Source organism: Lotus japonicus, chromosome 1, assembly GCF_012489685.1.
Source record: "Lotus japonicus ecotype B-129 chromosome 1, LjGifu_v1.2".
NCBI lineage: Eukaryota > Viridiplantae > Streptophyta > Magnoliopsida > Fabales > Fabaceae > Lotus > Lotus japonicus.
In genome coordinates this window covers 113689410-113715648 of record NC_080041.1, presented here as the reverse complement: position 1 = coordinate 113715648, position 26239 = coordinate 113689410, and the positions used below count along the sequence as shown (strand labels likewise).

Below are 26239 nucleotides of genomic sequence, written 5' to 3'. Positions count from 1 at the left end.
AATAAAATAAATTTTTTAATAAAAAATAACTCTAACCCGACGGGTTGGCTCGCTTGACCCGCGGGTTGGCTCGTCTAACCCGCGGGTTAAACGAGCCGGGTTGCACTAACCCAAGTTCTTTTCGAGCTGGAATTTAACCAACCCAACCCGGCTCATTTATTCAACCCGTCGAGCTGGCCTGCGGGTTGGAACCCATATTGACAGCTCTACCTTCAATCAAACAGACGCAACACAATTAATATAGATATAATAAACAGGGGTTTCCTTAACCGCCAAAGCTTGCATTTCCTCAAGCTTCAATCCTACAACACATTTTGAGATAAGAATCAAATATTTTGTGCACATTCTAACTCAATTTCACGTATCAACAAGTTCTAATCTAAAAGAAGGTGAAATTTACAATGATAACTCATAAATGACAAAGATAAGGGCCTAAATTGCACATTGAAACTAGGTAAATATGACACTTATCATTGTCAAAATTTGGGAACATTGAGATTGTAATTTGCCAATTTGACCATCATATGAACTCTATTAACATTTTCATATGAGTTTGTTCAAAAAAAAATATTTTCATATGAGTAACATAGTTTGAAAGGTAATCAGCCAAAATTAACATTTTTTTAGCCAAACCCAAATACAAAGAGGAAGAAGAAAGAGAGAAAGAAAAACAAACAAATATTATAGAAGTTCAAAACCATACAAATAACATGGTCAAATGACACCCTTCCAACACAACAATTGGGTGAAACCAATACCACTGAACCATCCAACCAACATGATAAAGCCAAATAAAAGGCCACCCCACAAGCTTCCCATCAAAGGTTACAAACCTAGCCATTGTATTTGTCTTCTTTCAAACAAAGAGTTCTGAAAGCCGCTCACCTTTACCTTAATAATGTTTGGTTTAAGGGGAATGCAGGGGAGGGGAGGGATTTTTTAAAAGTTATTTTGTTTGGTTCAATTTTTAGAAGGGAATGGGAGAGGAGGGGAGGGAACCAAATCCCCTCCTAACTCAATTTTGTATCCCTCCAAAAGTGGGGAAATGAGAGGGGAATAAATTTCTTGACAAAAACATTCTATTAGAATTCCAAGCCTATCCTTACAAACACATGTGTTATTTTTGGTTTAACATTTTTTTAAGATTTTTTTTTGGTTTAACGTTTTGTCAGTATTTACATTGATACATAAAAAAAAATTGTTTTCCGAAAAAAGAAAAAGAAAGTTTTTGTAATACTAACGTTTTTTTAATGAAATGATAATTCTAATGTTATTCTCGTTATTCTTTCCGCTTTAATGTATTTATATTATGATTTTTTAAAGTATTATTTAATTAATCTTAATAATATATAAAGCTCATCCACCAAAGTGGGTCATGATGCTTTATAATTTCCACATGTCATGTTTTTATTGGTTGTTTTACTTGATTTTCCACATGTCCATTTTTCATTGGTCCAAATCCTTAATTTTTTATTGGTCGACATTAATTACAACATTAATCAATAAATAAGTAAATACATAAATCGAATTTGACTATTTGAAGCATTGAATGTCGAATACATTTTTTAAAAAAATTAATTTTCGTACACAGGTAAGTTGAATATAATTAGATGATAAAATCGATTTTTTTTTTATATAAATCAATATTAATTTGATTAATTTAATTAAAAACATTCTTTTTAATAAATTTTAATATTTTTGTGAAATATAATTCAAAGAACGCACAGTTTTATTTTTTTCCAATAACTGGAACATAAAAACACACATTGCTATTAAAAGAATTATTATTTTTAAATTTTAATATTTTTGTGAAATATATTTCAAAAAACACACGGTTTTATTTTTTTTTCTATAACTGGAACATAAAACGCACATTGCTCCAGTTATTAATGTTTGACTGGAACATAATAATCTTAATAATCTTTTGCATAATTATATTCAAACATGGGTGTGAATATTTTGTTATAGGAAATAATGCATTCAATGTTGTTATTAAAACGCACATTGCTATAGGAAATAATGCATTCAATATTGTAAATTGAATATAATTATTAATGTTTGACTTCATTATGCATTAATGAAAATCACAAATATGGAATTTTTTAAAATGGTCCACAATTTAACCGTTAATCATGCTATATTACATTTATTTTTTCATAGTCAAAAACAAATTAATCGTTACCTTTTCAGAATTTTTTTTTACGAAATCAGTGTTATGTTGATTTTAATGTATTATTTCTTTGAAAATTTTAAATTATTTCGTTTTAAGACATTCCCGCCTTTCTTATATACTGCTATATAAACCCATGACCTCATAACAATTCAACCATCCACACAATACCCTTGGCCGATTTTTTTTTTCACTTCATTTAATTTGTTATATGTTCTACATCATGTGGGGAAGGTTTATTCTTTACCAACATTTGGGCAAGGTGGAATGAGAGGCATGATCAAGTGAAGTCTCCCAGCGATGATAAGAATGAAGGAAGGCCCTCTGATGAACATGGTGGTAGTCAATCTCAAGATAATAATGAATAGAAATTTACGTTGGCGGTATACATTGTTACTACTTCAATATTTTCATTTATCTCAATGAATGGAAATCTTTCATTTAAAAAAAAATGAAATTCTCCATGTTTTGATGTATGTGGTTTTGAAGGAGCCCTAATTCACCTCATTTCGTCTTCTTCAAGTTTTGAATAGGAGCGTATGAATTTCATGCTCTTTGTTTTCATGATGTTTAGGGCTAATGAGATTTATGGATTTCATGATGTCTTAATAGTTGAAGAAATTTTTACCATTTTAAAATTAATATTAATTTATCAAGGGTTATTTTGCTATAAAATTTCGACATTTTAAAAAGTGTGAGGATAAGTGACCGTGTTCCAATGCAAAAAAAAAAGTGCATATTAATTTTTTAATATAAAATGTTCTCTTTTAATATTTTCATACTAATGTGTTTGAATGAAAAAAAAGTGTATAAGTCAATCCAATCTTATGATTTATGGTAGACATTATTAGATTTTTATTAAAATTTAATAGCATTAAATATGACTTTATGTGGTTTTTTTTAGTTTTAAAATTTTAAAAGTTCAAAATTGAAATTTGAAATTAAATACATTTAGATAACATAAAGTCATATATTGTCTACCATAAACCACTCATTAATTATCTGACATTTGAAATTTGAATATATTTATATTTTTTTTTACATATATAAAAATTTTAATATATAATATTATACATTAATTGCTCATTAGCCTAAAAACTAAATTTTTTAAATTTGGTTTACTAGGGATACTAATTGTTTCCTTTCATCATGGACTTACAACATTTGAATCCTGAAAATATAACTAGACCAAAATTAATCAAATATTTAAAATTTATATATTCAAAATTATAACATATTTAAAAAGTAATTACTTAATTGATAAATTGAGAGGTTATTTTAAACCTCCCTTCACTCACGTTTTTCACATCATTATATGCATATACCTTTCACTCTTTCAGCCATTCTTTTTTTTTTTTTTGAAATTTACCTTTTGGACATTAAACATATAAGTTTTGCTTTCTACTACCTCTTAACTACGTTTCATACAATTATTTATGTTTAAATTGCACCGTAAAAAGCTCTCACGGGTACATGAAAATGTTTTCGTGTTAAAATGGACATGAACATTCACATGATAAAATGGTCTGACAGGGAGGAATATTTTACATGAAAACACTTCCATGTACAAATTAATAGACACACAACAATATAAATTTATGTTAAAGTACACTATGAAAATATTTTCATGTTAAAACGGGCTGAAACATTTACATGATAAAATGCTCTGATGGGAAGAAACATTTTACATGAAAATACTTCCATGTACAAATAAGTAGAAACATAATTTATAAAAAATGCACTATTTCACAATATAATTTCATGTTAAAAGTGCACTATATAAAAATATAGTCTACTTAAATTTTTATAATTTTCAGGTAAAAGCTCTCACGGGGAGAAAGAATAAAATATTTTAATGTTAAATTAAAACTAAAATAAATTTTTATATAATTTATTAATTTTTTCTTATACTTATCTAATATATTTTATTACTCCCTCCGTTCCAAAACTATTGTAATTTAAGGTTATGTACAAAGTTTAACAATTCATTAATTGATGTTATAATTTGACTGAAACACCCTTATTTAACATGAGTTATATGAAAGAGAGAGTGGAAATCATTGGTCAACTAATTGGCGAGAATTGTGATTGGTGGAAATAAGAGGTAGTACTTGAGAGATATAATATTAAATGAGTCCATGAATGGAAGAGAATGAGATAAAGTGTTTTGGATATGTAAGACAACAATAGTTTTAGAACAAAACAAAAAACCTAAAACTACAATAGTTTTGGAACGGAGGAAATAATAAATAGCATAATTTATATACAACATATTTTCCCGTGCATTGCACGGGTATACAACTATAGTGCACATATACAAAATATACAAATTTATGCAATAACTTTAAAGACCACAAGTGACAATGCAACTACATCAAATTCAATATAAATATATAATAAATTTTAAATAAAAGTAAATAAAATTAATCACACAATGTGTGAAGTCTACAAAATAACAATTTGAAACGTAAAGTACAACATTCAACTCATAAAAATATATGAAGTTCAACACCCAAAATATTTTGTCGAGCATTCAACTCATCCAAAAGTGAAATTTGTATCGTAAGTAATTCAATATTTGTAAGTGTGTTATTGTATTTTAACTTATATATACGGGGCGGGGACTTCGCAGGGCAGGGAGGGTGATCCCATCCCCGTCCCCAAATTCTTATCGGCGGTATTTCTGTCCCCATCCCTATTCCCACGGGGGGAAATTCCCCAAAGTCGGGGCCCCAAATGGGGCAGTCCCCACGGGGATCCCCATCTTCAAGTGGAAAGTGTCATTCCTATGTAAGATACATACTAATATACTATCATGTTTTTTTCCAAAATACATACCATCACAATTTAAATGAATTTAAGTTAATTCATTCATATATAAAAAAAAATAATGAACAACCTAAAATTTTCGTGCAACGCACGGATCATCACACTAGTACTCGTTAACAAGTAGTAGTTTTAAGGATGTAAAGTAATTTAATTATTGAATTCCTCTTTCTTAATAAGTAAATGACTACTTTCCCTCCCCTCCCCTTATATGTACCAAACAAGCTTGCTAACTAAAATCCCTCCCTTCCCTCATGTCCCCTCCATTAAAATATTTCTCCTCCCCTCCTTTGAACCAAACAGACTCATTCAATATCATGAACAAGTATGAATTAAATCCACAGTATGAACATTCTCTAGTTCCCCATCCTTAAATATGACAATAACCATCACACCACCAACTCCTCCAATCTCTAAGATTTATTTTTGCTTAGAGTGAGAAATCCAGTGTGCATATCGTGGACTCTTGCCATTTGAATGAACTGAATGAATCAATTTGACCCTTTAAAATAATAATGCAACTTCTCCTAGCAGCTTTCATCTTGTTGGTGACATTTGAAATATGTTATTTGAACCTAGTTTATTCTATTTCAATTTTTTCAACCAATTCCTTCTCTTCATAACAATTTTAAGTCATAAAAGAATATCACCAAAGAACATGAAGATAAGAAGTTGAGTGCAGCTAACATACATAATATTTTACTGCAATTGAAATAAAATGATAAAACCCTAAATTTACCGTGGGGTTATTGTCATGTGAGAAAACTGAATTGAGCAATTTGTCATTTTCAATCTTCAAGCTCAGCAATTCATCTTTAGACCTAGCCAAAACCAGCTTATATTGACTAACATCTTCAAGAATAATTGAGCAATTCCTTTCAGCATTTGCTAGATCTTGGGGTTCCAAGTCTGCAGCGACTTCAAAGACTGCATAATAAAAATGTAGGTTCTCCTTTTCAGCTTCGTCACATGTGTCATATGTTCTTTCAACCTAGTTTCTTCTATTTCTATTCTTTCAACCAATTCCTCCTGATAATGTAAGACCCTCAATTTATTAAATAAAATATTATGAATTTAGTATGATAATATATAAAATTGCTTGATCATTGTCTGTTTGCATGTTTTTCGTTAAAACGGATAATGTTGGATTCACTTATATTTTAATTTATGTCTCCACCTTAAGTTAAACAGAAAGAGAAATGAGTTATATGATATGTAATGGGATAGGAAATGCAAATAAAGATAGAAAAACAAATGTGTGGAAATGAGATAGAAGAAAAAGTGAAGCTTAAAAATTGGATATGAAGTTGGTTAAGGGTTTCTCATTTCCCCCTACGCATGAGCAGTGGCGGAACCAGAAATTTTGGGAAGTCTGGGCAAATTTTTGGACGTTGTCGCAAATGTTTTTTAAGTTTTTCTTGAGCAAATAATTAGTTAGAGAAAAAAAATCAAATGATAATTACAACCCTAAGTATTCACTAGTTGCTACTTACTAGTAATTTTTTTTTTGAAATTTTACTTACTAGTAATTATATTTATATCTATACAATGATACCAAAAAAGACTAATTAATTAAAAAAACAAAAGGCTAATTAGATACAATTTTTAGTAGTGCCATGAAGGGCCCAACGAAAAAAGAGGAAGAAAAAGGGAGCAGCCAACAAATTCGGAAAAAACAATAAAAGAAAGAGTAAAAAAAATGAAAAGATGGGCCAAAGGCCCGTGACATGATCAGATAGGTCATTTTAGGGTTATCAGAACACCACTTTTCTTAATAAGTTTGTTTCTTTTCTATTTTCCACACCCTCTCTCTCTCTCTCTCTCTCTCTCTCTCTCTCTCTCTCTCTCTCTCTCTCTCTCTCTCTCTCTCTCTCTCTCTCTCTCTCTCTCTCTCTCTCTCTCTCTCTGTTGTTACCGTTTCTCTTCACGTTCCTTCTTCTTTTTTTTTTCTTTACCTTTCTCTGAAACCCTAGTTGCTACCTGCGCCGCCAGGCTCCTCTCCGCGCCGCCGGCCTCCTCTCCTCGCCTGGGCACTAGAATGACGACACCACAACACCCAGGGCCCTTAGGTTTGCCCTTACCTTTTGATATTTGCCCTTTTTTTCGTTTTTTTTGCCCCAAAAGATAAACTCGTCCAAAGAAAAAAAAATCCTCCCCAAAGCTCGGGCATAGGCCCTAGCTAGCCAGGCGGTGAATCCGCCCCTGCGCATGAGGCATGGTTGTGTTAGAAATGGTAGTGGTTGGTATAAAATCAAGCTACATGTAATGAAGAACTGATTTCAATCTCACTTTTATTTATTTTTTTCGACACCTGATATTACCACATTTATAAGTGTGGGTGCGGAAACTAATTACTTACCTCACTTATAAGTGCGCGGTACATAAATTATACATTTCACACATTAAAAATTTGGAAGGAGAAGATATTTATATCGAGGAGTGACATTAAAACTATGTCTCATAGTCATAGCTAAACAGTGAAAGTTAAGGGCGCGCTATGTTTCCAATTTTCAAATGTAGGTTGGAGTGATTCGATTATGATTTGTCCCATTCTCTTTGGAATGTTTCTCACTGATTAGCGGAGTTCACCTAAATTCAACCTATAAATAAAAGTTGCACTATTCTGTCTGAATTATTTTTGGTCAACACTATTCTGTCTGTTTTCATGTACAATTTTGTCATTAAGCCCAGTAGTTGCGCTTCAATGCTTCATATAAAATTGCTTCTGCACGTTATTTAATATACTGACCAGTGATGCTTATCCATGAAAATGATTTATTTTTTGACAAATGTTTATGGCGACATTCCACCATATCTCATTAGACAAAAATTAATAAAATATTAAATGAAGTAGTAAGAAAGTAAAATTGCTCATATAGCAGAGCGTTCAAGCCCAATAAATATACCAAGATTACCTTGGAAATAAAAACAATTATTCGGGGTAGAGATTCGAGATATTTTGTTCTACCATAGATAAAAAATCACATTTCATAAACTAATTTTTGGAAAGTATAATTTTACACATAAGTTTTATAATGCTGTGAAAATTAATTTCTAAAATGCAATTTTACACTCCGGAATGTAATTTTTCTTTCGTTCAAAAAAATGCATTTTTTCACCTTTTGAAAATTAGTTTTAAAATTACTATGTAGCAAATTACATTCCGGGAATGCAGTTTTTTTGAGTTTCTACTAGGTGTACATATTGTGCGAGTATCCACGAATAATTGTTGTTAAATTTAAATAAATAAATGTATCCGACCTAAACTTTTTAGTTTTATACTCTATTTGATGTAGAAGTAGAAATGAGAGGAACGAAAATAAAGAGAAATTGATGTAATTTTTAAGTAATTGAAATGAGAGGAAAAAAGAGAGAATTAAAGAGAAATGCGAGAATAATGAAAGTGTAACATGCAGTTATTATTTTACCTATTTTTTAAGTAAATAATTATAAATTATTTATTCTTACTTTATTTCATCTAACAAATTATAATTTTTATTTTTATTTTTATTTATTTGAGCATATTTTATGTTTTTAAAAATAATTTAGCTAGTGAAAGGTATCCTATAATTAAGGATAGTATCGTAATTCATAATTTCATCCTCTCACTTTAGTTCTCCACAAGGTTGAGAGGAAAACTCTTCTGTGTGATACTTACCCATATTGACATATTCTTCTTTCCCTTATTTTCCCTCATCCAAACCACAAAAGATTCATTATTCCACCCTTATACCTTCCTCCTATTATCATTCCTTCCATTTTTACTAGAAACAATCAGAACATTAAAGTGAATTCCGGTCTTCTGAATTATGAAGGTCTTGTAAACAAAACACGTCTAACAAAAAAATGGTAAAGAAATGTATATAACATGTGGGCAGAGAGGGACAGTCACAGACAGTGACATCTAATTTAAATAGAGCTAGAAGTGAGATTAATCTTTTTCCTCTTTCATTTTCACTCATTTTTAAGCTCGTCACGGAGAAACCTGTACCTTTATTTTTTTACAAAAATGGTAGAATGAAGAAAAAACACTTCTGAAGAAGCCAGTAGAGACCCACTTATGACCTATAAGATGTAAGTTGAATTCGAAACTTGTGACCAGTTGTGCCAACCAAGTTGACATAAAATAAAAAACCCTTACTTTATGGTTTCATGTTAACGTTTAAGTGTGAAACCACTGGTTGAACTAATCCAAAAGTTCACACAACATTATATTTCCCGTGAAAAAAATGAAACGCCTGTGAGGATTAATGGCAAAATCTCAGAGGTAGGTTCCAATTTGGTGGATAGCTGTACACAACACACCTCAGCAAACTAAACGCGTTGACAAAATAGCCAGGCCACAACAAGAATTAAATGCCGACTTCACCAAACACCAAGCAACCCCTTCAACATCCTCTTCAACATCATTGCCATATCCATTTTAAGAAAGCTTTGCTTTCTCACAAAGTATATTCACTAAAAACCATAGCCATGCAGCTCAAACGTCTCTGCATTGTTTTGCCACCACATTCAGGTGATCTGAAGCAACCTGAAATGGGTGTCCAACAAGCCTTTCAATCTGCAAAGGAACAAGCTCAGGCCAGAAAGCCTCACAGGGCTTGTGGGGAGCAAGTTCTTGCTTTGCTTCATGATTCTTTGAGCAAGCTATGCAGCTCAGGGTGGTGGAGGAAGAAGAATTCCAGCACGTTGTTTCATGACATGGATGGTGTGCAGGTTGCTGTCAAGATTGGCAGGGACAATCCAAGGATCTTCAGCTATGCAGAGATTTTCATAGGGTCTAATGGTTTTAGTGAAGATGAGGTTCTTGGGAGTGGAGGGTTTGGCAGAGTGTATAGAGCTGTTTTGCCGAGTGATGGAACTGTGGTTGCTGTGAAATGCTGCTTAGCAGGGAAGGGGAAGCAGTTTGAGAAGAGTTTTGCAGCTGAGTTAACAGCCGTGGCGGATCTTCGCCACAAGAACCTCGTGAGGCTGAGGGGTTGGTGTGTTCATGAAGATCAGTTGTACCTTGTTTATGACTACATGCCTAACCGCAGCCTCGATCGTTTACTCTTCCGCCGGCCTGAGAATTTGAAGTCTGAGCCTCTTGACTGGGGACAAAGAGGGAAAATTGTGAAAGGTTTGTGTGCGGCACTGTATTATTTGCATGAACAGCTAGAAACTCAAATCATTCACAGGGATGTGAAAACCAGCAATGTGATGCTTGATTCCCATTTCAACGCTCGCTTGGGTGACTTCGGCATGGCGAGGTGGCTAGAACATGAGCTGGAGTACAGCAATAGGAAAACATCAAGCAGAGTTTATCATTTCAGGTTGGGAGAGACATCAAGGATTGGTGGCACTATTGGGTATCTTCCACCTGAAAGCTTGCAGAAACCAAGCACTGCTACCTCCAAATCTGATGTTTTCAGCTTTGGAATTGTTGTGCTAGAAGTGGTATCTGGAAGGAGAGCAATAGATCTCACATACCCGGATGATCAAATCATTTTGCTTGACTGGATCAGAAGGCTTTCCGATGAAGGGAAGCTTTTGGAGGCGGCCGATACTCGGCTACCGGATGGATCCTACAAGCTATCTGAGTTGCAGCATCTCATTCACATAGGCCTCCTCTGCACACTCAATGACCCACAATTGAGGCCAAGCATGAAATGGGTTGTGGAAGCACTTTCTGACATTTCTTTCAAACTGCCACCACTTCCTTCATTTCTCTCCAACCCTCTTTACATCAAATTGCCTTGCCCATTTGAGACTAGTCCCAGAAGCACAAGTGGCACTAGCTCAGCCACAGAGAATGCTAGCATTGTCACCAACTATACATCATCCAACTATTTCACAGCAGCAGGAGAAACTGTATATGTAACTGCTGAAAACAAAAACAGTGAAATCATCTCTTCTAAGAGTGAGCATCACCAGCCATCATTTCCTATGGTTGAAACTCCAAGGGAAATATCATACAAGGAGATTGTGTCTGCTACAGATAACTTTTCAGATTCAAGAAGGGTTGCAGAGCTAGACTTTGGAACTGCTTATCATGGCATCCTTGATGACAGTTGCCATGTTTTGGTGAAACGCCTGGGGATGAAGACATGTCCTGCACTGCGTGATAGATTCTCTAATGAACTAAGGAATGTAGGAAGGCTCCGCCACAGGAATTTGGTGCAACTCCGTGGATGGTGCACTGAGCAAGGAGAGATGCTTGTTGTTTATGATTACTCAGCTAGTAGAATCCTCAGCCAACAACTTCTCCATCATAGTAATGGTAGAATTGGCTATTCTGTCCTCCAATGGCATCACAGGTATAAGATAGTGAAAGCACTTGCCTCAGCAGTTCTCTATCTACATGAGGAGTGGGATGAACAAGTGATCCACAGAAACATTACCTCTTCAGCTGTCATTCTTGAACCAGATATGAACCCAAGACTCAGCAGTTTTGCTCTAGCTGAATTTTTGTCAAGGAATGAACATGGCCATCATGTAACCAGTGACTCTAGGAAATCGGCTAGGGGGATTTTCGGCTACATGTCACCGGAATATGTGGAATCCGGTGAAGCATCCACAATGGCTGATGTTTATAGTTTTGGTGTGGTGGTGCTTGAAGTTGTCAGTGGACAGATGGCAGTGGATTTCCGGCAGCAGGAAGTGCTTTTGGTGAAGACGGTTCATGAATTTGAAATGAGAAAAAGACCATTGGAGGAATTAGCTGACATAAGACTCAATGGAGAGTACAACCACAAAGAACTAATGAGATTGGTAAGATTAGGAATTGTGTGCACCCGCTGCAACCCACAATTAAGACCAAGCATGAGACAAATAGTGAGCATCCTTGATGGAAATGATAAATTACTCAACCAGAAAAACAAAGAGAACAGGGAAGAATGGAGGCAAAGAAATGCTAGTTCTCTGTCAATGATTAAGAGAATCCAAGCTCTAGGAATACAGTAAGGAATAAGGAGTTACAGTAGAATTTAGAGTGACCTAATGCGAACTCGAAGTTTTGTAAATAGACGAAGCACTTTCTTCTTTGTCTATTGATATTTTATCTATTTAATCTGCTTATTATCTAAGCTAAGTTGTATATATAAGAAGCTTAATATATCAGTGTATCCTTCTTCTGAAGCAGCTGCAGCACTCAAATTATATATTTGTAGTCATAACTGTTTTTTAATTCTCAATGCCACAGAGTGCGTAAATTTCACCAACACAATTTTAGGAAAATGAGAAAATTCAAGTTTATACACATTCAACATAATCTAACTTGAAGCAGTCATACCCGCAATATGACTTCAGTTCATGCATCTATTCATCAACATCAATCCCGACCCAATTAATGAAACCAAAGAGAAACTCCCTGAATGTGACTTGCCCATTCTTGTCCCAGTCCATTTCTCCTGCGAGGAAGACAAAACCGGAAATGAAGTAAAAAAAGGTAATGCAAAAAATATAAGTTGGAAAAAAAAGTGAAACAAAAGCTCATGTTATAAAAGAAGCAATAAAATTATGTAGATAATATACTAAATCGATCTTTAGTGATGCGCGCTGGGGATCTTTCCCGGGGGTTAGTCTCATTCAGTGTTCTGATCATGTCCTTCTGGTTAAGCTTCCCATCACCATTTTTATCAAAAAACAGAAAAACTTCAACTATGGTATTAAAAACTTCTCCAAGCTTTGCTAACTCTGCCTTTGGTGACTGAAAAAAATAGTCATCATATAGTGAGTGCACAGTTGAAGCAGATGTACCAAATTCAAGATTAAGAAAGCATAAAATCAAGTTTCAGATGAGTACAGTATCATAGGATAAAGGTTCTGTTAGGAGATGGATGAGGCATAGGAGAACAATGAATTCATTAAACTGTATGCCCTTGCTTCCATCTATATCACAGTAATGAAAAAGATTCTCAATCTCCTGCTCTGGAAGATGAAGTTCCAGATGATCTAAGAACCCTTTCAGTTCATTGGGCTCTATGGATCCATTAGAGTCCTCATCTGTGAAAGATACAACATAAGTGTTTTAGTTTAGTTTTCTATAAGAAATTAAGAGCAGATGCTTTTATAAAGAAAAGAATGTTTGGATTGTTTTTGAAACTCACCAAATTGCTCAAACATTCCTCTTAAAGTTTTTAGTCGCTCGTGGAACATGGGGAACAGCATAACTATGCTATCAACGGTTTTCAATCTGCTCTGTCCAAATTTATTTCTTCTTATTTCAGCAATTTTCTTTCCAAGCTTCCCATCCAAGCTCTTTCTCTCGCTGGACTTAGTAATACAGCACATTGTGGCTCCCATTTAACTGGCTAAAGACTTCAGAAAAATGCAAAAAGGTAAGATTAAGGGTCTGTTTGGTTTCTATGTTCAGTTTTAATTTCAAAATTAAGGCAGTACTTATGTGATTAAAACTGTAAACAGAAAATGTAATTAGTTAAAGCCAAACAGGCACGAACAATCCTTGGAATGAGGGACAAGGAAACTCAAAGGCAATAAAAACACACAAACACACACACATATATATAGGGTATGAACCCGTTTAGAAGAGCTTATTTGAGCTAGCATACGTGCTTATGGAATAGTTTATGACCTACCTATAAGATGTTTTGAGCTTATTTTCATAAGCTGTTAAGAGCAGCTTAAAAATAAGAGGTTATGTTTATCTACAACATATTTCTAACTTATTTTGAGACATTTCTCAAAGTAGCTTTGTTTATCTTATAGAAAAAACTCAAATAAGTTGTTTTAAAGCTCTTCCAAATGGTGCCTATGAATAAGCACTTAAGGCCATAAGTGCTTAATTAAGCTATTTTCCCAAACACACCCTCATATTTAACATTATTCATGTGTTCATTTCCACCAGCCACATAGAATAAACCCCTCAACTCTAAAATTAAGCAAATTTTAACAATGATCAAGGATCAAAATAAATAATTTCAATTTGAAAACTGTAGAGTAATTATCAAACAATAGGATTTTAAATTGCGGCTCGCAATGCATCAACCCGCATTTGTCCGGTATGACAGCAGGAGCAATTTAAAACCCTGAACAATAGTGTATTTGATTGGATCACCAATTCAACAAGATAAAGTACACGATTTAATGGTGAACAAGACATGTGACAGATCAAACAAGAGAAAGGGAACTTACAGATTTCGGATTGGGAGAAGAAGTAAAGGGCTCGCGGAAGGGGAAGAAGTGGGATATGCCTATGTTATGCAAAACAAGTCGATGATGATGTATTTGTATTTAGGGAAACGTAAAGAGGAAAGCAGAAAAAGGAAGTAAAGTGGATTCCATGCCATCTTTGCTTTGAGTGAGGTGTTCCCTCTCCTCTCTCTCTTCAGCCATTTCCAAACGGGTACTTAAACAATAGTTTATCTCCTGATATAACAAATCCACTTTACTAATTAGTGATTGGTTCAAGGGGTACATGCTTGATTTTTCTTAAGTAATATTTCGAATTTAAGTCTTTGTGGATGGAAAAAAGCAAAAAACTTTGTTAGAAGAATTTTTTGACGGGCAAGTTAGAAGAATTAGATCCACCATGGTGTGATGTTCCCATTTCAATTAAAATACTTTTTTAAAAATAAGTTTAATTGCAACTTTAGTCCCTAACGTTTGAAAAAACAACAAAGAGCGCTTTGAGTAAACCCTTAGTAGAGGAAAAATTATTTTATTTTCTGAAATAATATCTGATTTTAGTTGAAATATGTAACTGTTTTTCAAACAATGTACTCACTTATATATATATATATATATTAAATTGTTTGTATATGTTTTTATAAAAAGCAAAGTAAGGAAAAAATTGTATAAATATGATTATTTAAGGCAACACGATACTACCTAATTTTGGCTTTGCGATTTTATAATTAAATTAACCAAGCACATTTATCAAATGTATTTTGTATGTCCTTTAGTGTAACATTTTTTAAAAAAGTTGCATTCTTCATAATTAAAAAGAAACTGGCACAGAGCCTCAAAGTCAGAGAGTACAAAAGAATCGGCTTTGAAAGACACTTTGTCAATCCACACTAAACCAGCGAATGAGTGGGCATTCCTAGCTAAAAAAAATTGGAACCATATTACTAGATCATCTAACAAAAAATAAAGACATTAAATCAAACGAATGACATAACCGAGCACACTCCTGAATAATGGAACATAAGTATGAGCCGTCATCAAGAGGTTTCACTGTTGGAAAAGCTGAAGACAATCCGTTTTAAAACACACCAAGTGGAAGCCAAGCTGAGAAACTAAGATGATTGCCCAATGAAACGCCAAAGCTTCAGCCACCACAACTGATGGTGCCATAACAAAAAACCCTGCTGCAGTAGCAAGGACAAGCCTTAAAATTGAGCTTGACGACACTCTCCGGAGGACGCTTCAAGAAGCTTGAAGCTCAGCACTAGGTCGTACCGCCACTACTGTTGGATCACCACCCCATACGAGCACTGCTACCCATTGAAGAACAACTTCACACAGAAATTGTCTCCTCTCAAACACGTGTTTATTCCGAGCCCCCCACAACACATACGACCCAGTTTGCCACCAAGGAATTGTCTCCAAATCAGCAGAAGATATGATCTGCTGCATAAAACAAGAAAAATCAAAGAAAGCATCCATTCGAAGGGAGAAAGGATGCCCAAACCAGAATACTCGGCTAACTAGGCACTGTAACCATAAATGGTCAATCCCTTCCATGTTTCATAGAATCAACTCAAATCAAAACAACTTCAATGAACATCTACTATAATATTCAAGTTTACACTTTGTAACACATAACATATTATCACAACAAAGTCGTACATGTATACGTCATGACGTGGATGACAAAAGAAATATAACTTAAATTGAATTTAAAGTGTCATTACAAGACGAGCAACATCGTCATATGTATATACACATGAATACTATTATGCCAACAAGAATTTGTCTATATGATCACCTCTATAATATGGCCAGAAAAATTTTAGACGGTAAAGTTTTCGAATTCACAATTATTAGACCGTATAAATATATTCAATATACACTATACGTTTCTTTTCTTCTTCATTAACAGATAAGTACATCAAATTTATGTGCTCTGCACCCATAACCATTGTCACTCTTAAAGAAGAAGACAATTGTAAAATTATCACATAAATTCTTAGAGGCTTATCTATCATGTCAATGTAAAACCTATGATTATGAAATATTTTTAAGAGGGACCAAATCTACTAATTCACATCTAGTGATCTAGGACTAAAAACAAGAATATTAACTAGGGTCATTTATAAAAAAAAAAAAATAATAAAAAGAACATTAATCGTATATAAAAAATCAAAATGGGATTAACATGATTGATAATTTTGATTTAAAAAAAAACATGATTGATAATTTTGCTTATTCCTTTGAAATAATTTTGGTTAGAGAAATAATAATAATAGTAACACTTTGAAATTTTTTGAAACAGTCCCCACCCACACTACACCTCGCTCCTCCCCTTCCGCGACTCTCCGCCTCCCTTCAATTGCTCTACCCATCGCATCTTTGACGGGGAGAAGGGTCAAGCTCACTGTTTGGCAATCTAGTAAGTACTATTTTTCATGATTATGTGTTTTTGCTTGCTGAATCATATCATGCTAGTTTTATATACTTTGAACTGTGAGTTATGTGGGAAATTGATTGCATAATTTGTAATTGATTGGGTTGGACTTACATGTTAACTTTAATTTGGTTGGACCACTGGTTAGAGTGATCAGTGGGTTAGTAGATGAATCAGTGCTTGTTTGGATCCTTAAACTTCTCATCATAATTAATTTTGGCTTCACATCCAATTTTTGAAGGGTTTCTGAACATGCACTTAGTCTTAGAAAGATCAATATAGATCAATGCATTATTTTCATCAATAATTCAATATAAGCTATTGTTTGATTGGAGCGGAACGGAGGGGCGGGGTTTTTAAAAACAGCTGTTTGGTTTAAATTTTTGGAGGGAATCAAAACCCCTATTGTTGCAGTATCGCCATGCTTCACTGATATCCCTCATCTTCCTCTTGTTTCAGTTCATCTTCCTTCGCAAAACCCTAATCCTCCTCTCGTTCTAGTTCCTCTTCCAAGGTGCAGGTATGTTCTCTGTCTTATCTTTCTGTGATGAGCTAGTGGTAGTTTTGGGTTCCTCCCTCTGTATATTGTGTGCGCCTTTGCTTCTTTTATTGTGTTTTGCTATGTGAAGATACTGGTTGAAAGGGGGAATTGCAGTTGTTTATTTGTATTATCTTGTGGTCGGTTGGTTCTCCTATATTTGCTATAGAATTGTTAGTGCAAAGGTGATGATTTTAATCCATAAGGTTTAACAATTAACATTTTAGGTAAAATTTGGTAGAATTAGGCCAGGTCTATAAAAGACCAGATTTTCAATTTTTTACTTGTTTAGTTAATTTTCCATTACTTCTTGTTCCTCATAATGGAGCTGGTGCTAAGAACATTTCTAAATATTTTGTTCAATTCTATGTACTTGAGAGTTTTTAGCTCTTTATGATGTTGCTTATGGAGTTTGAGACTTGAGCTTAATTAGTACTATCACACTATGTGGTATTTTTCTCTACAATATGGATTGGTCTTTCTGAAGATTTATAATAGTATTTTTTGCAGTGTTTATTAGTTTTTGTTGGTGTTTTTATTGATCTTTGTTGCAGAATTTTTAGTAATTCTGCAGCTTTGAATATGTGACTGAGTGCAAGTTGAAATTTTTTGTTGCTGCTGTTGTTGTGCGTCTTTGTTGCTGCTTTTGTAGTATGTCTTTGTTGATGCTGTTTTCTTGGATGAGTTTCGTGACTGAGTGTTGATTGAAATTTTTTCTCCACCAGTTTGGTCTTTTCCCCCTAATTATAGAATAAATGCAACCTGGTTTTTTAGGAGATCACCTCTACAATCCTCCCATGTAATTCCCTTGCCTCACTCTGTTTTTTTGTTTAAATATATTTTCCTTTCATGACTTAAGCTGGTGTCTACCACTCTTATTGTATGTCACTAAGTAGTTTTCGGATAATGTTATCAAGCAGCTCAAAAGAACCTAGTTCATTATTTCCCCTCCCCAAGGAACAGAATAATTAGCACTAAAAAGAGGAAAAGAATGAAACTCAAATCAATTTGGAACATGATTTTTGTGATTCATCATATACATAGACAAATACAAGTACTGTATAACTGATGATTCCTTATTGGCATATTCTTTTACTAGGACTCTTTTTCTAAATGGACAGCTTAAGCCAGGAAAAAGTTCAAAAGTTTGAAGAATTTGTTGATAAGCGCTTGAAACCTGATCTTCTTCATGCTATTGCTCAGCGGTAAATTGTTTACTCCTGTGGCTTTTACTCTTGGTTATTTCAAATCATGTTTATAAAAGCATGTCTCAACATTGAATGTTGTTTTCCCACCATTACCCTAAGTCCTTTCTATTTGAAAATGTATTGTGCTGTTGTGTAATTAAGCTACAATTATTCATTCTACTGTGCAATTTATACATGTAGACTTGAGGCTTTCCGAAGTCTCATATTTAGAATGTTTTGTAAAATGGATTTACAGTAGTTTGCATATGTGCTCACATGACTCTTAAGTTTTGCTTTATTCATTACATCAGGTTTCACAATCTTTGTCCACTTATTTTTCCAATCTCTTTACTGCAGGGACAAGGTCTTTGAACAACAGAAAATTTTGTATCCTTTTTCACTTTAATCATATAGATTTATATTTTTTTTTTTCAAAGAATGCATTTTAAAATATATCTGATTCATGTGAGAAGCATGGTATGTTACTTAAAATCCACTTGATCGATATTGCATTCAATAAAGGACCATTGTTATGTCTGAATCCACTTGACTTGTTCCCTCAGTGCGGATTTGCGAAAAAACATTGAAAACCTAGAGAAGAATAGTGTAACCAGTCTAAGAACTTTGGTCAATCTTGGGTCTGAGGTATACCTGCAGGCAGAAGTGTAAGTAATTGACCATTCTTCTTGATTTCTTTTGGTTGTTTTTAAGGACATTTGGATAATGTTTATTATCTGTTTATCACCAATATGTGTGAAGTGTGAACCATGTTTTTCCTTCGTTATATGATCACTGTTATAGTCATTAATCACCACCATTTTGTACATATAATCTTTTCAGCATCCGTCATTACCATATTATCAAACAATAAGATTTGTGCTATATGGCTCCCTACTTACATTTATACACTCCACTCATCCTCCTCCAGGATACAATTGGTATATTTGTTGGATCCTCCGACAAATTAACTGCTAGTGCTTTTCATCTGTGCACTTATAATAGATCTTTTTTTTTATATTTATAATTAGATCTTTGTTTGGCCTTTAGTCCTGTGATAATACATCTCTTTCATATTTTATCTACTTCATCAAAACTTTACAGGCCCAATACAGAACACATATTTGTGGATATAGGATTGGGATTCCATGTGGAGTTTTCTTGGTCTGAAGCTTTGAAATACATAGAAAAAAGGGAAGAAAAGATAGCCAGGTATAAGCTTTTCATTTAACATTTCTTGCCTACTTTAAACTTGAAAGATTAATCTGTTTATTATGGCCTTCCAGGTCTTCTGTTTTGAAGTTTATGCAACAATATGACTTGCTTCAATTATTCAAATGACATTGAAATTGACTTTTAAATAGATTGCAGTCCAAGATGTCATGTTTTTTTTTGTCAAACGTACTCTATCAATAATCACCATGAGTTTGGTTATCCATCTACTTGTAACTTTTAAAACTGCACTCACATGCTTTCTTTCCCTTCAGTTATACTTTGGTGCTGTTCTGTTGACCAGGAGGTAGTAAATAATCATATTCTAATATTTTGCATCACAGAAGAGAATGACATATGATAACGCCATTTCTTTTCTTTCCTATTTATTTGTCTTCTCTTCCCTTCCCTGTGATTTTGACCTGGGTAGGCTAAAAGCTGATAATTGATGAATGAGTGTGGCAAAGGTTGGTGAAATTTTAGGCTGGCTTATGAGTTATTTAGTCATAGCACCTCACTAGGTCCTCATAAGAAGAGAGGGTAGTTTTGAAGGCTTGACTAACAAATTACGAATATATAGTCTTAAGCATTTTAGACAATGTATCATTAAATATTTAATATATATATCTCAAGTAAAATGACAATATATGCAAGTTAAAATGGTATGTATGAAGTTAACAGCAAAGACATAGCACAATGGTTAACACTTGCTTATTTAGTGTTGGGGCTCCGATCTGATTCTGTGGAGTAAGTTCCAGAATATTTTCTTTGTGAGGATTAAATTGAACCAGTTAATAGTTATGCAGAAAACTGAACTGGTTCTTGCAGTTCATGATCTGTTCACCAGTTTATCATCCAATTCTTAGATTACCAGACTGATAGGCTTGATCAGACAAAGTTACATATGGCCTTGATATTGTCATAGATACGAATTCCATGTTGGTAAATTTTTTATGACCATTGTGGGACTGATTATCTCCATCCTTCTCTTTTTTTCTGACTTAAAGTACTCAATTAGTTTTCTTTTGGATGAAAATATTGTTGTATATTTAAACTTAGGCATGGCTTCTTTCATGCAGGCAGATAGAGGAGTACACTCAGTTAATTGCATCAATTAAAGCCCAAATTAAGCTGGTATGTTCACGGTTTTCTTCAACTCTCTGGCTTCCTAATCTTTGCTACTTCATGCAATTCTTCTCATGCAACACATGTTGTTTGTCAAATAGATATTACTTAATAGTCCATATGAGCAGCCTAGTTAAAATGCTCATGAACCCTAGCTTAGGTGGGTTGGGGAAAACACTCACAAAGTGCCAAAAGCTGATAAGGCTATGTGGGTTAGGGCCAGGGACAACCCATATAAGGGATGAAATAAATTTATATTTTAGTGGCTGGTCCTAAGACACTTCCCTAAGCTTTTAAGCCCTATGGGATTTTACCTTGACCAATATGGGCTAGAGCTTAGTGGTTGTGCTGGCCCGTAATGATCGCTCTACTTCTGAAAGTATCAAGGTCTAAGTTGGGTAATGTTTGACAACTAACCCAGAAATATATTTTATAGAAGTTGTAATCTATTTTATCCAAATAATAATGATTTTACTTAGTTTCAAGAACTTTTCACTGTCTTGATGCAGGTTTGCGAAGGGATTCGGGAATTACTTCAACTTCCAGCTGAAAAACCCTTACCTGAGCGGATATTTTGATAGTTACTGTCTTACTGAGCACATACTATATATTAACCGCTGCAGTCACAATTCCCCAGGAGAAATACAAGTATGTGGGATACTGAACAGGGATTGATATTGATACATTAACCGCTGCAGTCACAATTCCCCAGAGTGTGTTTGCGAACACCCAACTGATGTAAACATCCGTTTTTCTAATACAACAATTTATTTCAAAAGTACGTGTAGATATACCAAATTGTTGTTCTGTGATTTATATTCCTGTTGGTTTCCTGTGTTTGGCATAGTACCATTATTCACGCCTCAGTTGCCTTCATGAGATATTCTAAGATGATTTTAACTATGTTAATTTTGATTATAATAACAAATTTTCTACACTGCTTTTATTCCTCATTATTTTTGCACCTTATTTTCATATTTCATTTCATTATTCCCACTACATTATCCAATTTTTTCTTGCTTTTTCTTTTGTTTTTTTTAATCTCCTTCTACCCAACATGTCGACATGAGGGATATAAGAGAATCTTATTCTTTCAATTATATATAATTTTTATCATGTCGCATTATTATGGTCAACACGTAAAACTTAATTAAAAAATTTATTTTATAACTACATACTAAATTTGAAGAAGTTTCATATTACTATACCGTCATATGTAACATTTTTTCAAAGTATTAATTAAAATTTAAGAAAATATTGTATCAACTATTTTTTTAAGAAAATATGATAGCAATTGGATAATTTTATATATTTTGGATTGTAATTTTAATTGCAATAAAGTCAAGTGGTAGAAACGTGTCTTTCACTCTTAGCATACACGCAAAGAAATTTCTCTGCCCCAAGTCGTCCTCTATTGTTGTCCTCGACTCTTACTTTTACTTTCTCATGAATTGATATTTGTTCACCCTTCATTTTCTTTTCCATCTCATTTGCTCTAAAATTCTCTTCTCGTGTCTCTTCTTTAAGATACGATGAAAGTTGTTAGCACATTTTCCCAAAGCAATGAATTTGTCGTGTATTCAATTTAGGGTTTAATTTATAGACAACACATTAATTATTGAGAATGATTTGTTAAGAGATGTTTACTCAACCCAGAAAAGGATAGTCTCATGACTACTCATCGTGAAATACCTTAAAAAAATTTAAGACAACTTTATTACAAACAAGTGTAATTGAAGTGTGAACACATTGTTGTGATTGTTTGTATGTTTCTTACTTTGTCCATTTACCATTTCCATTTATATAATAAACTCATTCGTCTCAACTCACAACACCAAATTCCACTCCTTCTACACTTGAAACCATGGCCAAACTCGCTCTTTCCTTCGCTGCCTTCCTCATCCTCTTCACCTTCTCCCACGCCCGCGATCTGCAACAACCCTTTCCCGATTCCGATTCCGATTCCGATTCCGATTCCAACTCCGACTCCAATTCCGATCTCGTTTCCGCATCCGAACGCATAACAAACATCAAACCCGAACAACACGACACCGTTTCGCTCTCCCTCGAATCCGTTGACCCTGTCCCGTTGACCATCCTCAGTCTCCGCCCAATCGACGGTCGCCGTCACGTCCACCCTCGCCGCCCGTGCCACCACCGCCGTGAGATCCACTACGGCAACGACGGGATCGTGCTCACCGACGGCGCTCGCCGACCGTTCCTGAGGTCTCACAGCAAAGCGCAGAGGCTCCCGGAGATGGAGATGATGGATCGCCGCGAGATCCACTACGGTAACGATGCGATCGTGCTCACCGACGGCGATCGCCGACCGTTCCTGAGGTCTCACAGCGCTGTGCAGAGGCTCCCGGAGATGGAGATGATGGATCGCCACGATGTTCACCACTACCGCCGTCACCACGCACACGGTCATCACCACCATGACGGTTGGTTGTCCGAGAAGGTTCGCGATTTCATGAACATGTTTTGATTTTGATGCTACTGAATCGATCGATGATGCTCGTGCTGATAGTTATATATGGATATGTAGGGTTTCTGTGTGTGTATATATGATTGTAAATAAGTTTGCATCTGCTTTAGAGATGTAGAGCATAGGTTTGTAGTTTAAATATTGTCATCATGATGCACTACTACTACTACTATTACTAATACAGAACTATAAGTTCTTATGCTTATGTTGGTATTAGAAATAATTATGTAAAATAGTATATGTGACTCTTACTCAAGCTTTTGTGATAAATATTTGTTTGATATGATATCAGAGTTAGTTTGTAGGACTTGACGGTCCGGAGTTCGATTATTGCCGGCTCAACTCTTCTAATAAAAAGTTGAGTTAAAGCACATGGCAGACAAAAGTATCCCTCAGCACAAAACTAGAACATATTCACTTACCAAATGGCTTTTGCTTTGATTTGACTAATTTTCTCAACAATGAATGTACATGAAGAACAGTATTGTTCCTCCATGCCCATTAGTGCTTATTACAAAGGTCAGAACAATTTAAGTCTATAATGTTTCCTAGTGATATCCATAGATGCATGTTGTGAAGTCTAATTGATGGTGCTTACAATGTGTCTTAGCATTCATTTGCATCCTGAATAATTCTAACCAATATTAAAATAAATGAATGGATAAAATGGACTATCACTATATGGCCTTGAGATTGGAAATTTAAGACTTGCAAAAGGTGCTCATGAAGCATTAGACATGTTTCTTGACTTTGTATTTACAAAACACTCTTGTGAATATCGACTAATTTTGTTTTCAACAACGATTCGGTTCTTGAGCTCATTCTCCTGTACTGCCGCAGAAATGTCGATAAATTCTTAGAAGTTATAGTTTGCTTCTTTCATTAAGAAACAATTCATGGCTGTTAACAACCAATAAACATTTCTGTGCTATGTACTAGGATGCTTCAAGGAGGCAACGCCGCAACGCTATGTTATAGTTTGTGTTTTTCAGCAAATAATATTGTCCAGCCCCTTCAGCAGGTACATGGACCATTAAAAATTAATTAGACATTTAATTACAACCCTTTGATACATCTAATGGTGGAAAAATAAAAGGAAAATATGTTTGCTTCCGAATCCAAATCTTGCCTTTGTTCTCTCTCGTCGCTTCTTGCTGCCAGAGATCCTCCACCGTTATCACCCAGTTCCGATCTTCCCCACCCTCCGCTGCTGGATTCGATTCATGGTGACGAGAAGAAGCAACCGCGACGCCCTCCACTGCCAGAGACTCTCCGCCGGTGTCCCGACCGCACCCTTTACTACCTGCAACTTTACCCTTTTTTGCACTTTTTTGACACACAGAGAACAATAAATTTAAGAATGCAATTGGAATTGGTTAGTTTTGGAAAATTGTATCAACTGAATTGAAATTGGTACTTGCATACAGATTGGTTAGTATTGCTCTCCCCTCTTGGATTGGACATTGATGAGCGCGCAAGAACAAAAGTGAAAACCGGAGATGAGGATTTATGGAGAAATAGGAGCACGACACCGGGGAGAAGGAAATGTGAATTGGGTCTTATTTTTTCCACCATTAGATGTATCAAAGGGCTATAATTAAATGTCTAATTAGTTTTTAAGTGTTTTATTGTAGTTAATTTTCTAAACCATCAGATGCATCTAACGGTTCGTGTACCTGCTGGAGGGGCTGGACAATATTATTTGATGGAGAGGATCCAAATTCGTTTTTCAAAAGGCAAACTGGTAATTTCCATTGCTACGTTTAGTTTTTAATTCTTTGTTCCATTAAATGGTTCAAATTCAATCCTTGATTGATTAAAAATTCTTGTTTTGATCCATACTCGTTCCTCACGCCTCAGTGTGCTTTTGACCCCACAGCTTGCTCATGCAAATAATACTACAATTCATTTTTTTCCTCGTATAAATATAGGATATCCATAAATTAACTATATCATCTTAAATTTCATTAATAATTAACTATTTTAGAATTAATGAGCTATTATTAAATAAACGCTGGACCACCTGATCATCACCCATCAAGATTTTACTTTGGATAAGACCACCTGTAGGGACTTCATTTTTTAGGGCCTGGTTGGACTCATGGTTCTGCTTTTGAGTTGTGCTTGACTCTACTTACTTCCTCCATTTTCCTTTCATAAGTCTTCAGCTCCTTGTACCACTATCACTACCGTGTTCGCCCCCACCATCACCACATTTTCATTTCACTGGTTTTCAATCGTGTTTTTTTTTTTTTAATATTTTAGAAAAAAATTTGAAGAATTTTTTTCAATTTTTTTTTTAAATATAAACTGAATATGTTTTAACCTTTGTTTTCTGTTTTGTTTGAAAATAAAAATAGGAAATGGACAAATTAAACAACCCTTGATAGGTATAAATGTCACAACAATGTCTTTGATTAAAATCAACTCTTAACCTGTTTCCCTTGTTGACATGGCTCATATAACAATTTTTAAAGAAATCTTGGGAAAATATCCAACCAAATCATGTTAGTTTAGTTTTGAAATAAGCTTAAATTCCCAAGGATTTTTTTTTTGTCAACTCCGTTTCTCATCTTTAGAGGAAAGAAACATGCCACACAGTATGAGCTTCACTGTTTTTGACAATGCAAGAATCTTTGAAGTAAAAGCATTCCTCGAGTGACATCTCAAAGTTTTACTCATTAACTCTTCAAGAGTCAAACTTGAGAGATGAGTAAATCCTAATACTAATCATTTATCGTACTTTTTGTAAGGCTTGGGCAGGTTGTAAAAAGAATATCCAGATATTTGCATATAGCCTAAATAAGTGGACACATCTTGTTTAGTTTGTGAAATTAGTGAACATTTGTAGCTGTGGTTAGGAGACTGGAAGTAGCCCAAGTTGTTAAATATGAACCGTGATAAACTTCTTTTGATATTCTCTTCCCTGTCTCTTCTTATTGTTCTTTTTATTATATGTTATGTGGTGGTAAACTAACTAAGGAAGTAGACCAAGCATTTGTCCAACATCTTGGTTTGACCATTACTCTCCTTTACGTAAAACTTTTTTTTTTTGCTTTCTCTTCAAAGGGTTTTTAGGAAAACCTTAGACAAGTTTTAGTAGCACAATTCAACCTGATTCTTGTGT

The 26239-nt window shown here is 34.5% G+C and overlaps 4 protein-coding genes across 6 annotated transcripts; 3 read left to right on the top strand and 1 right to left on the bottom strand.

The window, feature by feature from the left end:
• The first annotated feature begins 9087 nt into the window (after window positions 1–9087).
• Window positions 9088–12112, top strand: LOC130729453 (receptor like protein kinase S.2-like). The gene has a single exon (XM_057581228.1). It carries the CDS (start codon window positions 9353–9355, stop codon window positions 11936–11938), a length of 2586 nt encoding a protein of 861 aa, XP_057437211.1. The 5' UTR covers window positions 9088–9352; the 3' UTR covers window positions 11939–12112.
• On the bottom strand, window positions 11637–14331 carry LOC130729454 (probable calcium-binding protein CML22). Of its 2 annotated transcripts, XM_057581231.1 has the most exons (6): window positions 14129–14331; window positions 13084–13294; window positions 12780–12979; window positions 12509–12683; window positions 12267–12384; window positions 11637–11772 (listed from the first exon to the last, which is right to left on the bottom strand). In XM_057581231.1, exons 2-5 carry the CDS (start codon window positions 13277–13279, stop codon window positions 12293–12295), a joined length of 663 nt encoding a protein of 220 aa, XP_057437214.1. In that variant the 5' UTR covers window positions 13280–13294; window positions 14129–14331; the 3' UTR covers window positions 11637–11772; window positions 12267–12292. The 2 variants fall into 2 exon arrangements, with proteins under 2 accessions (XP_057437214.1, XP_057437213.1); XM_057581230.1 differs by lacking the exon at window positions 11637–11772 and having other exon boundaries at window positions 12131–12384.
• A 2061-nt stretch (window positions 14332–16392) lies between these two features.
• On the top strand, window positions 16393–21575 carry LOC130729452 (uncharacterized). Of its 2 annotated transcripts, none has more exons than XM_057581227.1 (8): window positions 16393–16550; window positions 17025–17079; window positions 18203–18308; window positions 18648–18677; window positions 18854–18955; window positions 19392–19499; window positions 20579–20633; window positions 21134–21575. In XM_057581227.1, exons 3-8 carry the CDS (start codon window positions 18217–18219, stop codon window positions 21200–21202), a joined length of 456 nt encoding a protein of 151 aa, XP_057437210.1. In that variant the 5' UTR covers window positions 16393–16550; window positions 17025–17079; window positions 18203–18216; the 3' UTR covers window positions 21203–21575. The 2 variants fall into 2 exon arrangements, with proteins under 2 accessions (XP_057437210.1, XP_057437209.1); XM_057581226.1 differs by having other exon boundaries at window positions 17025–17085.
• An 869-nt stretch (window positions 21576–22444) lies between these two features.
• Window positions 22445–23398, top strand: LOC130729451 (uncharacterized). The gene has a single exon (XM_057581225.1). The coding sequence runs from the start codon at window positions 22489–22491 to the stop codon at window positions 23110–23112; it is 624 nt and encodes a 207-aa protein (XP_057437208.1). The 5' UTR covers window positions 22445–22488; the 3' UTR covers window positions 23113–23398.
• Window positions 23399–26239: the final 2841 nt, after the last annotated feature.

Coding starts and splice junctions, on each gene's coding strand:
- LOC130729453 (XM_057581228.1), top strand. CDS start 9,353: ATGCCGACTTCACCAAACACCAAGCAACCCCTTCAACATCCTCTTCAA.
- LOC130729454 (XM_057581231.1), bottom strand. CDS start 13,279: ATGGGAGCCACAATGTGCTGTATTACTAAGTCCAGCGAGAGAAAGAGC. Junction 12,980..13,083: donor AGGAATGTTTGAGCAATTTG/GTGAGTTTCAAA, acceptor TATCTTTCACAG/ATGAGGACTCTAATGGATCC. Junction 12,684..12,779: donor AACCTTTATCCTATGATACT/GTACTCATCTGA, acceptor TATTTTTTTCAG/TCACCAAAGGCAGAGTTAGC.
- LOC130729452 (XM_057581227.1), top strand. CDS start 18,217: ATGGACAGCTTAAGCCAGGAAAAAGTTCAAAAGTTTGAAGAATTTGTT. Junction 18,309..18,647: donor CTTCATGCTATTGCTCAGCG/GTAAATTGTTTA, acceptor TCTTTACTGCAG/GGACAAGGTCTTTGAACAAC. Junction 19,500..20,578: donor AGGGAAGAAAAGATAGCCAG/GTATAAGCTTTT, acceptor TCTTTCATGCAG/GCAGATAGAGGAGTACACTC.
- LOC130729451 (XM_057581225.1), top strand. CDS start 22,489: ATGGCCAAACTCGCTCTTTCCTTCGCTGCCTTCCTCATCCTCTTCACC.